This window comes from Melanostigma gelatinosum, assembly GCF_949748355.1.
Source record: "Melanostigma gelatinosum genome assembly, chromosome: 17".
Lineage (NCBI taxonomy): Eukaryota > Metazoa > Chordata > Actinopteri > Perciformes > Zoarcidae > Melanostigma > Melanostigma gelatinosum.
Window position 1 is genome coordinate 6,451,605 of NC_136650.1, and position 13,141 is coordinate 6,464,745.

Genomic DNA, 13,141 nt, shown 5'->3' on the forward strand with positions numbered 1-13,141 from the left:
TACTGTAAGTCTAAAGTTATTAGAGTCCAAGTATCAAGTCTGCCGTTCTGGCCGGAGGTTTTTACCAAGTTTTGTATAAATGTAATCAATAATACATGTTGATGTCTGAGCAGGCTTCTGTTAAGGTGGATAACTGGGCCTGTGGTTAAAAACAGCAGTCCTCTTCTACATGAACCGCCACAAGATGGCGCAGTGAGACTTGTTTGGCTCTAATGCGCCTCGAAGTTTTAGACACACTACATGTCTGTATAGTTGCATGGAAACTTAAAGAGTGTTTTTTCTCTCGTTTGTTTTCTTCTTAATTCTACTTTCTGGTTCAAATTCAGGAGAGTAACTTTGGTCATTTTATGCTTTGAAACTTTGGAGAAAGTAGATGATAAAGGCATTTTTTTTTTAAGTTAGTGTTCCAGTTATTAATGCAGTGCTTTCGTTAAAGGGCAGTATGACGTTTTAGAAAAGTGACTCATCTCAATAAAACATTTGATATTGCTTCATATTTATTCAACAGATATTTGGATAAATAGATTATTTTCTCAGTTTAGAATGATTTAAACTGACATACATTTCAAAGGAAGAAAATCACGTTTTTGTTCATATCGGGAATACTTCTTTTTGTCTTTATCTTCCTTGTTAACCACTTCGTCCCCGATCCTACAGTCTACGCACAAAAAAGTTGTGTTACCCGCTTCGCGACTCCTGTCACCTCCCGCCCTCTTTCTCTTTGTGCCCGCCACCCCCCTTTCCCCAACATCCATCCATACAAACTCCTGCATCATCTCTCAAACTAACTCACTCCTCTCCGCACCTTCAGCCCGTCTCCTCTCCATCCACCGCATTAACCCCTCAGCTGCAGCGTGACAGCCACACTGAGAGCCACCGGCACCACCACCATGCTCTGGAAATCCCGAAATAAGACCGACCTTCTGCAGGTAAAAGAAACCGCGCATAGTCCATAATCATTGCGCAAAAGGCTGCACGTTGTGGGCCTGCTGGCTTATTTTTTAAGGGAAGCTGAATCCAGAAAATCCACTTGTCGTGTGAACGATTCAGTCCGGGTGAAATATTAGGAGGAAAAACGCATTATTGAATATAATATTTCTGACGAGAGGGACCTGGAGACCCGTGCGTAAAAGCGAATAATTTAGACGTTAAACGTGAGAAAATATGATTTTATTGTTAAAATATGATTTTTGTTAAGCTTCTTCTTTAATAAACATATGAAAACTCTGATATTTGATAGTCCTTTCTCGCTGCGTAAAATCCAAAATATATGACTCGCTGCCATTTCTAAAAACGAAAAAAACAAAACAATAAATGTAAAAGTGTGTGTGTGTGTTTGAATCAACGGAGGCTAATTGAATGAAAATATCTCTTTAAGAGAAGTGGACCCTGTCGACCCCTCCCCTCATTCTGCCGAGTGCGCGCAAAGCCTATAAGTAGTGCGCTCATGGAGAGTCTGGAGGACTCCGTGTGTTATGTGCGCGTGTGTGTGTGCATGTGTGTGTATCTGACAGCAGCGTTTCATCCGTGCGTAAAGAGCTCCGTCAAACGCAGAGAGAGAGAAGGGAAAAGTAAATAACGCCTTTGAATTTAATGGACCGGTGAAAACAGCCTGGATTACATCTCGGAGCATTTGGTGGCATCTTTCAGTCGTTGGACGCTCGCGCATCCTGTTGAATATTACATTTGGGGTTAGCCAGAGTGGTCCAGATGTTAATCCACACATATTCGGCTATGGTGAGTTTGAAAGAGACATCGTTTTTTAAGTTGTTTTTTTTGTTTGTTTTTACTGTTGATGTCTGTTCGTTACGAACTCAATTTTAGGAAAGAGTTTATTTTCTGTGCCAAGTGTCGGACTGAGCCTGAAAGATTGTACGCAAAATGTGTTTTCACTTAAAAACAGCTCAGTTCGTGTAAAAAATGTCCAGAAAAGAAGACGTTATGATTTAATCAATATGTTGCATTTTGTCAGCTTGCAGAGTATAACGGCCCATGGGAATTTTTTTAACACTATTTTGGCTGGTTAATTAAATACATTTCGGATACATGTGTTTTGTTCTTTGCTCTCCAGTATCAAGTGTCCGTGCGCCCCAATGAGCCTCTCTGGCACACAGTTTAGCGCCGCGGCGCCGCGCATCTGTCCGCGGAGATGGTCTTTGTCTGCACGGTGTCACAGCAAGTGAGGCCGGCTGACAGTAAACTGTCATCTCGCCGCACAAACTGTGACGTGCCGAGACACAGCAGCGGCCGGTCTTTCTGGAGGAGTGTTACCAGGTTCAACAGCCTTTAACATTAACTGCGTTCGACTGAAAGGACGATCACACCATCCTGCGCGCGGTGATGGATGACAGATATGTGTGCTTTTATGTGTGCTGGCTGCCTGGCACATAATGGACATTGTTCCACAACAGCGGCATTGATCTGGCTGACCCAACAACAAAAAAAAGAAATCCAATTTGACCAGGATGTGTGAGCAGAAATGTAGGCTAGTGGACTACATCTGTTTGGCGCATGCTGGCATCTCGGTTTGCGCGATGGGGTGAAACTTGTAAAGTCGAGTATAAAATCACATTTGTTTTGCTGCGCCTCAGCGGCCGGAATTAAAGCCTCCTTTATATTCAGTTGTGGGGTCAGTGTTTTGTTGCCACGATGACGGATTGTTTACAGATGTACCCCCCCCCCCCCCCCCATTCCCGGAGCAACGTGTTGTTGTGCATTACCTGTCCTTTGTGCAGCTTCTTGGTGGCCGTGACCTTTCTGACACTGTTCAGCAGCGATGCCAAGGGGGTCTTCTGCCAGTGCGCATCACTTCAAGCGTTACTGCTATCTGTCTAATAAAAATGGAGATACATTTATTTACGGGTTACATCTGTTTTGCTTTAATTTACAATTGGCTTAATATGTATTTTTAAGTTTGCCTCAGTTAAAAAATAAAGAGAAAAACACATTTCCCGGAGCTGATCACTTTTGGAATGTGACATTTGGTATAATAGTCAGTGCCGTGTTGCACCTTTGGGAGAACAGTTTGATGAGGAGGACTTGGAGCTGCTGCTGTGAAGCAAACTTTGTTTCAATTTTCCACAGGACCGCGCAGACGGACTAAGCGGCTCTTCGCCGAGTGGGCGCCTCTCCCAGCTTTCCTCCCTCAACCAGGCCGCCTACTCCTCGGCTCCCCCGCTCTGTCACACTCCGGCCTCTGACTTCCAGCCTCCGTACTTTCCTCCCCCTTACTCCCAGTCCTCCCTGCAGTACTCCCAGAGCCAGGACTCGTATCCCCACCTGTCAGACCCCTACACTTCCATCAACTCCCTCCATCAGCATCAGCAAGTGGCATGGCACTCGCAGAGGTCGCGCTCCGACGACGGGGGACTCCTTTCACAGTCGCACCGGGCTCTGAGCCTCGACCCCCGGCGGGAGTATGCAGCTGTCCCCCGGCTGCTGCACGGTCTCGGAGAAGGCGCTACCGCTCTCGGGGACGGTCCTCTCGGGATGCACATGGGACATCACGGCCTGGACGATCTTCAGGTGACTTTTTTTTTATTTACACGTTTTGGCTTTCCATCCTGTGGTTGCGTTGGCGTTGCGCACTGGGAAGACCGTGCGTAAAAGTTCCAAATCGGTGCGCACAGACATTAACTCTCTGTGAACGAAATCTACACTGGGCCTCATTGATATTTTATTTTTCTGTATTCCAATGCCGTTATTGTTATTCTACACATACTTACAATATACTGAAAAAGACCATTAAGGCAATTTATCTTCCATTTCCTTCAAACGATAATTCATGAAAAACAGCTCACATGAATCAAATATATATTTTTAATAAACACCTTTAATTAACGGACACTATGAATCATTTTCATTAATTTGGGATGTTATTTGACTTTTATTTTAAATTAAAACTCCTGCAGACCCTCCGCGTATTTTACATGAATTAATTTCCCACAAAAAAAATCACATGAGCAGTTTTGAAAATAAACAGTTGTGGGTCGCAGACAAAAAAACTAAACTCAACTGTAGGCTGCTGTTGGAGTTGGAATGTTGAAACAATATTAGCCGAAATGGTTTATTTTCTCTTCAAAATTCGTTCATAGATGAATAAATAATATTATATTAGATAACTGTCCTCCATTTTGTCAAGTGTGAATTTTAGATGGCCTGTTGAGTATCGGCTACGGGTTTTTTTCTCAAAGATGATTTGAGTTTTTGAGACAGAGATGCATCGAGTTAATCTGAAAATGTATGCTGAAGTTGATCTTAATAGTTTATGGTAGATATAAAGTAGGGAGAATGTTAATGTATTTAGCCTCATATGAAAAAAAGTGTAATCTTTTTCTGAAATTTGAATTCCAGAAAAAAACGTTTTCTTGTCATATCTGTCCGTCTTATTATTAGTCAGGACATTCAGGATCACCCGATGTCTCGCACGAAGACAATGTAATTCTGTAGCCTTTTGCCTTCTGCAGGTTTTTTTTTTTTAGGGGGGGGGGGGGAGAATAGTTGCTATGGTTTATTGAGCAGTTGCAGCTTCCCTGCAGCAGGTGCAGCTGCAGACGCTGTTTGTTGCCTCCTCGCAGGGAAAAAAAGAAACACACCGAGACCAATTGATGTGCGCGGTCATTAATAGAAAAGAAACGTTTGAGAGGAGCGCCACGCAGGCAAGGAGTCAACCCGGGCATGTTGCTGTTAAACGCTCCCACTTGACAAGGACCTTTATTTGATTAATGGATTATATCCTTCGCGTTTGAATCCTCTTATAAATTCACCACAAAGGAGACATCCGAGAATCGCCCTGCAAGACGATTTCATCCTCAGTGAATGAAAAGATCAAACAATCTGCAAAGACTTTAATTTATTATTTCAATGTGTGCACCGACGTGGCTGTTTTTGATCATTATTCAATAATTTCTTATTCATATCACCTTTTCCCTTTATATGCCTAAAGTCAAAGAAACATAACATGGTTTTACATGGCTTTACATGTTGGAAGTTATTATATTTATAAGCAAAAAAAAATAGTATATGAAAACAAACTGCTCTTTAGTTATTTGAAACAGTGATGGAGACAGTATTTATTTCATTGAGTGGTATTTTGTTTGTAAATAAGTAGATTTGTTGCACTGAAAAATAAAGAGGCAACTTTTCTAGTCTCCCCAAAATATTTTCAAACCAAACTTAGTGACTCATAACATAAAGTATATATTTATACAACAAAAAAAATCCTTTTTGGTTTTAAGCTGTGTGGAAATATGAATGGATTGTTTAAAAACATCCGCCATAACTTCCATGATTTACCATCTCTCCTGCTCTCCATCCACAAAGAAACAGAATCCAATAAGCAACAGATTTCATTATTTACTCGGGTATGGATAGTTGTTCATGTGTGCTGCAAGGGAAAACCTATAACACTGGACCGTCCATCTTGCTTTGGCCTGAGAGAAAAAGCCATGTGTGTGTGTCTATAACTGTGTGTTTATATATAAGTGTGTGTGCGTGTGTGTGTGTTGGCTGTGAGGCCGGTGGATAAATGATCGTGACTGTCTGTCTGTCTGACACAGGGAATGGAGGAAGGATCAGCCCTGGGCATCCTCGACCACTCTGTCATTAAAAAAGGTAAGGGGAGAGAGCTATGTGGGTGTGTGTGTGTGCGTGTGTGTGTGTGTGTGTGTGTGTGTGTGTGTGTGTGTGTGGCAGAGAGAAGCGAAAGATTGAGTGTGTGTGCACATTTGTGTCTAAGTGTGCACCTATATAATTGTGCTATACATGCTGAAGGGGGTTTTGTGTTTAGGGGCACTCCAACACCAGTCTCTCTCTCTCTCTCTCTCTCTCTCTCTCTCTCACTATCACACACACACACACTCACACACTATAAATAATTCTGTTTTGCTATTTCATTTGAAGTCAAGAAGTCCTCTAATACTCAGCTGCAGACTTCACCCCAAAGGCACACATTCTTAATGAACTGTTCATGGTCATATGAGAGGGAGAGAGAGAGAGAGAGTGTGTGTGTGTGTGTGTGTGTGTGTGTGTGTGTGTGTGTGTGTGTGTGTGTGTGTGTGTGTGTGTGTGTGTGTGTGTGTGAGAGAGAGAGAGAGAGAGAGGGATTAGAGTGAAGAGGAGAGGAGAAGTGGGGCAAAGAAGAAAAGGGAGGGGAACATGATAAAAGAGGAGTTGTGGGGGAATTTGCAGAGTGTGATCACTGTAATATTACCGACTCTGAGTTTCAGGAGACAAAGGGGCACGATTAGAAAACTCAAGTTGGATTTGTCGCTGGCGGAGCGTGATACTGGGAAAACCTTGCTCAGTCCAAAAAAAAAAAAAAAACTGATATGATAGACAGGCCTGTAAAGCTGCAGCAAAGAAATATAGATAGAGAGAGAGATAGATGACACTCAGTGTGTTATATAAACATAACATACATTGTGGATGCTTTGTATTTTAGAGAATTTCCTTTTACATTTCAAATATATTTTGCCCTCCTAATTCTAAATGCCCAAAGCCTCACTGGCCTCAATCTCTTCACGCCATAAAGTTTTCACAAATTCAAGGATTTCATTCCCCAAATCAAGTCCCCCGAAGAAGAGGAGGAGGCTCCCACTAGTGGGTTTCCAGCTCGATTCAAGCAGCTGCAAACCAGCCGTGATTTGATGAAGTGACAGCGATTCCACTTGTTTGCCAAACGCTTCGAATTGATCAATTACCACAGCGAGACTCTCCCCGGCAAGCACTTACAGCAGATAGCAGAGCAAACCTAAAGCCCTCATGAATAAGAAAATCCAACAGGGAGACGGGAACGACACAGAATATGGGAGAGAAAGAGGGGGAAGATGAAGAGTGGGAGGCACAAGAAAGAGTCAAAGATGATAAGAGAAAGAGAGAGGAGGAGGGAGGGAGGGGCAGAGAGATGGCAGAGGAGAAAGAGAGAGAGAGCACGGGAGAGAGAGAGAGAGAGAACCATCAGGACTGAAGACCAATGAAAGAGAAAGAGGCGGTGGGCGCATGTTACATGTTCTTGTAAACACCTAAAGGACCCTCCCAAATTAAACAACATTAAACGTAACAATACAAGTATAGAATTCACCTTAAAAAAGCATATATTCTTTCTTATTCTAACATGATAGTTTAAATAGGTTGTCCAGATTTAAACACACCTAAACCAATGGAGGTGATTGGGATGTTGTTGTTTTTTGGCAGCACTGTAAAACAAAATCCCACTTCAAAATATGTAATGCAATACATTTTTGTTTTCCAAATACAGTTTCCCAGTTAACTCTGGACAACAGTTAATATCAGCACTATTGCCTCAGCAGACAGCTGTTCCAACAAACACTATTTACAGAGAAACTTTGTGGATTGTTTCTAAAGTCACATTCGTGTCATTTTTTTTAAAGACACTTGTCAATTTTGTGAGCAAAACAAATAAAATGCAGGGCAGAAATGTAAGACATGGGCATCTCAAAACCTGCGCACATAAACCAACATATCTCCATGGCCTCAAGCCCCCCCCCCCCCCCCCCCCCCCCATAAACAATGAGGTGGAGCTCTACTTTCTCTTTGTCTCCTTGTGAATAAACGTGGTCCTCATGGAAGTAGATCCGCAGACACACAAAGGAGGTGATTCCTTTCAATCCTCTCAATTCAGAGGATTTCTGCCGACACAACTGCAGATTTAGTGGATTTGGGATTTAAGATTAAGACTCCAAAGCTAATTTCATCGACACCAATTAGCTCCTTAAAAAGATGACAAAACAAAGATTGAAGGGCCAAACAGGCGTTGGTCTCAATGCCAACACTTAAATCAGTCACCTTGCAAATCAAGGAGACGCTTCTCCTGAAGGCCAGGCTGCACTGTCCAAATCTTGAACTCCTAAAGTGGTTGGCTTTGATGCCCTCCTCCTCCTCCTCCTCTTTCTCCTCCTCCAAAACAAGAGGGAATAACTCACAGTAAAAGTTTACCACGCTGCAGAAAAGTGAGTGCGAACGGAGCTCTTCAAGGTGCGAAACAGAGCTGTTTGAGAATGCGCCGTCAACACGTGACCACCTGCAGTTTGAACGGGAGAATCAACAAGCAGCGCTCCAGAATTAGAGCCGTCGACCCGGGGGAGAACGTCACACTGAATACATTCATTGGGATCATTCACACAACACCGTTGTCCCCGCAGAAGACATGTGTGTTTAGACTGATGATCTTTGTTCACCCTTGGTCTCTTGCATCTAGATTTGTGTCAGACTTAAATAAGACAAATATCCACAAAGCATGTAAACTCTCCTGATCCTTCCTTTCTACCAGTTCCCATCCCGTCCAAGCTGAACGGGTCGTCCCTGTCCATCCTGTCCCTGGGTAAGGACGGCCTGGGGATGGGCTGCGTGTCCAACCCAGCCGAGGTGTTCTGTTCGGTCCCGGGCCGCCTCTCGCTGCTCAGCTCCACCTCCAAGTACAAGGTGACGGTCGGGGAGGTGCAACGACGCCTCTCCCCGCCTGAGTGCCTCAACGCCTCCCTGCTGGGCGGAGTCCTCCGCAGGTGAGAGGGAGATGGGGAAGGTAGAGGGTGTGGTGTCATTTTAGACAGTTTGGGGTTTTTTGGGGGGGGGGGGGGGGGGGGGGGGGGTTAAAAGATTCCTTTAAGCCTACATGTAAAGACAACCATGTCTGACTTTTCTTAAATCTTTGCTTTTATTTTGGAGTTTTACCTCATTAAACCTGTACAAAAGTCAAAATGCAACAGTTTGACTGTGGAAAATCTGTCCTTGGTTGAGCAGTCACAGCGTATATGCAACAGCAATGATCACCTACGCCAAACAGCTGTTGCACTTGCAAGCCCATTTCTATTATTTGGTGGTGCATCTCTCTTATTCCTGAAGCAAATTTGTGATTTGTGATTTTGGGGTATACAAAATAAATTGAATTGAATTGAATAACAGGCAGAACATGTTGCATTTTATTTATTTACCATCTAGCAAGTCTTCAGTGGCTCTTTGGCCCCAGTGTCCACAAAAGTAGAAGAAGAAATCCATCACAGAAGAGGACAAAGAGCAGCCTCACAATCAACGTGTCGCCTAAAAAATACAGTTTGAGGAAGAAACACAACTGAGGCTTTTTCTAGTGTCACCAAACTAGCTCATCCACACACATTAACGTTGTGACGCTGCTCTGAATGTTGTTGAAAGTCACTCTGGGAAATAGGCAATCAGTGACTGTGACAAAGCATCAATGTGAGCCTCAGAAGTTAAGCAAGAGCCTGATGTGATTCAGATCCAAAGACTCGCTGACCTGCAGCTATCGTGATTCCAAACTTTCCCATTCAAATAAAAAACAAAAGAAAGAGGATTTTTTTGGCCCTCCGCCGGCCTTTACGTTGCATTTCACAACAACCTTAACAAATCCGCTGTCCATAAATATGACACATCGCACCTTTCTATATAGGACACAGACTACTCCCTCATATTGAATTTGTGAGTCTAGATTGTAGTTGTTAGTTTAAATAAAATGCTTTAAACACAAGACAGGGCCTCTTGGTGCAAATGACCAACACCAACCATGTACGCCATCTTCCTGAAGCTTTTCAGAACAAGAGCACTTTAACTAAACTATGGGGCCAGAGCTTATACTCAAAATGGGTCATGGGACAAAATCACGAGAGAGGCAATGTGGTTGAATGAAGCACAGCCTCGGGGCCAGAGAACAACTTCATGGTCGGGGGTTACAGGCTGAAATACTTTAAGAGGACACGATTAAAAGATCTAAAGGGGAGTAAACATGGAGAACCTCCTCATCAGAGAGGTACAGCGACCCCACTGATATTACATCACTGCCTGTCATTTTCACGTACTCGTGCTTGAGTATTTCTGTTTTACTTCATACGTATAGATTAACCACCCAGTATGTAAAGTAAAAATGTGCTCCTCCTCAACCAGCGAAGAGATGCTCACATTAACACAATAAAATCCCTATAATCCATTAATATAATAATATAACACTCGCAGGGGCCATTTCCTACATAATAGCTGCTTTTATTTTTGATAGTTAAAGTAAATCTTTCTGTTAATGCTGTAAGGCTTTGAATGCAGGATATATTTTGACACTACTGCTACTTTTATTCTCTGAATACTTCTTTTGCCAGCTGTGCCTGTCATATAAATACATAAAACTATTTCCGTGCTAGTATTTATTAAAATGTCTTTAAATGTAAATATTTAAGAATAAATAAAAGGGGTGAGAACAGGCAAAGGAAAGTAAGGCAACAACTAAAAACAGAGAAAGAAATTCAAGACACTATCAGTGTTGACAGGGAACATACTGTAGGGAGATTTGAGCCTCACATTCACTTACATAAAGGCACGCATACACACACACACACACACTCAGCCATAGACACACAGAAACACACCGCTACAGAACTCATAAACACACACACACACACACACAAGGACCATCTCCTAAAAACTGCTCTCTCTGTCTCCCTGTCCCGCCTCAGGGCGAAGTCAAAGAATGGTGGCCGCTGTCTGAGAGAGCGTCTGGAGAAGATTGGCCTCAACCTGCCCGCCGGGCGACGCAAGGCAGCCAACGTCACTCTCCTAACATCTCTAGTGGAGGGTAGGGAAAACGCACACACACACACACACACACACACACACACACACACACACACACACACACACACACATACAGTGACCTGCACATCCTGACAGATAGACACATATTCACATAGAAATATCCTCGCATGAGCAGGCATGAATAAACAAGTCATAGCACGGGGGGGGGGGGGGCTGCATGCGTGGATGGTGTCATTTGAAAAAAAGCTGCGGATGCTTCAGCAAAAGCCAAAGAGCAGTGAACTGTTTGAGCGGTGAAAGTGAGAAAAAAGGCTGCAGAGCTCGTCTCCTGACCCGACCCCGAGAGCCGCTGCAGCGCTCTTTTAAATGTGTGCCGTTTAAAAGCATATGTACGTGGACAATTATCTGACCTGAAATCTGACCTTTTGCTGAACGAATACATAAGACCTTTCCCTTTTTGCACTAAGACTCACTCAGACACACTCTCCTCCTCCTCCTCCTGCAGGTGAGGCCGTCCATCTGGCGCGGGACTTTGGTTATGTGTGTGAGACAGAGTTTCCAGCCAGAGCCACAGCCGAGTATCTGTGCAGGCAGAGCGAGCCGGACCAGCTCCCAACACGGCGCAGCATGCTGCTCGCCACCAAGTGAGTGCTTCATCCCCCGCTGCACATTTGAAAGGAGAGCACCCTGCCGGGTTTTTTGGGGAGTTACTACTAATAAATGCGTTGCAAGCGTTATGAGCGTTCAACAAAGAGGCTCAGAGAAAAGGTGCTGTTAAACTGCATTATGGGTGGTGTAGGATCCAGTGTTTTGGCGATTTTGGAAAATACTAACTGAATCTGTTTTAGAAGAATGTAATAAAGGTTCACGTGAACAAACAGTAGCGGAATATATATGTGTGCTATTTTTAGTTTTACAATATCATAAAAAGGCAGATTGGACTCCTTAGAGCCCCCCAAACTCCAGTGGCTGTTCTGTTGAGGGTGTACAAATCTTACTTTGGCACATCTATCTGGTCTTAATCACGGTAAAGACCCAAAGTATTCCATGTGAAGGTGTTTTCCATCTCAGAGTGCCACAATATAAAACCATCGTCTTGTCTTCTTTTCTTCTCAGGGAGATCTGCAAGGAGTTTGTGGACATGATGTCCCAGGACCGCTCTCCGCTGGGCGGCAGTCGACCCACCCCCTGCCTGGAGCCCGGCGTCCAGGGGAGCCTCACCCACTTCAGCATGCTCACCCACGGCTTCGGCACTCCCGCCATCTGCGCCGCGCTCTCCGCCTTCCAGAGCTACCTGATGGAGGCGATCAAAATGCTGGACAAGGGAGAGGGTGGAGGGAAGAGCCACCACGACAAGGAGATGAAGCACCGCAAATAGAGGGGAGGACTGACGAGCTCACGGATGGATGGATGGATGGATGAGAGGCGTAGAGGAGGAGAGAAAGAGGTGGGGGGGAGGGAAAAGTGACTGAGTGCTGCCCCTCTGTGTCTTCACCTTCGCCCTCAGGACAAAAACTGAGACTTTTACCTCCCGGAAAAACCTCTGCGGCCCCTCTCGTCGAGGAGGCGGGGGGCCGTGATGATATCTGTACTGTAATGTATGTCCACAACCACCTTACTCAACATGACGCATGGACCTCTCTTCTAGCTGGTTTGTGTCATGATGGCGTCTACAAAACACCTCTTCAGGATGAGTTCCTACATGTGGCTGTATTTATTTATCCCCCCCCCCCCTTTTTTTTTGGTTTTTAATTATTTTGGTAAACATGTCACCTTTATCTGTGTTTTAGAAACCCCTGCCTCCATCAGTCACTCTCTCTCGCACACACACACACGTACACATTGTTTTGGACTGAACTCATCTGGGAAGTGTCGTAAAGCCATATCCGAGACCACGACCTGCTCTTTGCTCCTCTTGAACTTTGGGAGACGATAAACTCCACCTGATTGGACAAGCACAGCCTCCACATGTAGTTCTTCTTAGTGGGTGGTCATGGGAAATTGAGTTCTCGAACAGGGGGATAAGGAGGAGTCAAAGGCAGCTAAAGGAGATTTGGTTTCTTTTATTTTGAAGTAAGTTGGTAACTTAAGGAAACAACACAAATCATTTTGTACTTTCTGTGTATGTTTATTATTAATGTTATTACTGTTGTTATTATTATTGTATTACGGCATAAATGTAATATATTATTAAAGAATTAACTGATCGGTTTAGTTTCATGGCTGTGTTTTTATCTTTTCATCTGGGACATTAGAACAATGAAAAGTAATGGCACCTTCAGGTACCTTTAAATTACAACTGCCCACTTCAACTTACTTCCAAAGGTGACGATGTGCTTTTATTGTGCTCCCATTGTAAATGCTTCCTCTTTCCATTTGTCCCAATAATGATATTTTGTATTGATCCCTGTAGGCCTGAGTCTATTGTGACTTCAACAGGAAGGTCACAGCGAGGACTGCAACTAACACTTCATTTCGTTATTGATTGATGTGTTGATTCTTTTTCGGTCAATTGCTTCGTCTATAAAATTACTTAAAATGGAGAAACATGTTAAAGCTTCCCAGAGCCCAACGTGATGTCATCAAT

General features: G+C 43.8%; 1 protein-coding gene across 1 annotated transcript; it reads left to right on the forward strand.

Annotated features, from left to right (window-relative positions):
* Positions 1-1,560: 1,560 nt before the first annotated feature.
* On the forward strand, positions 1,561-12,640 carry tfap2e (transcription factor AP-2 epsilon). Its single transcript, XM_079287886.1, has 7 exons — positions 1,561-1,737; positions 3,085-3,525; positions 5,559-5,613; positions 8,291-8,522; positions 10,476-10,594; positions 11,060-11,198; positions 11,671-12,640. Exons 1-7 carry the CDS (start codon positions 1,711-1,713, stop codon positions 11,930-11,932), a joined length of 1,275 nt encoding a protein of 424 aa, XP_079144012.1. The 5' UTR covers positions 1,561-1,710; the 3' UTR covers positions 11,933-12,640.
* The last annotated feature ends 501 nt before the right edge of the window (positions 12,641-13,141 follow it).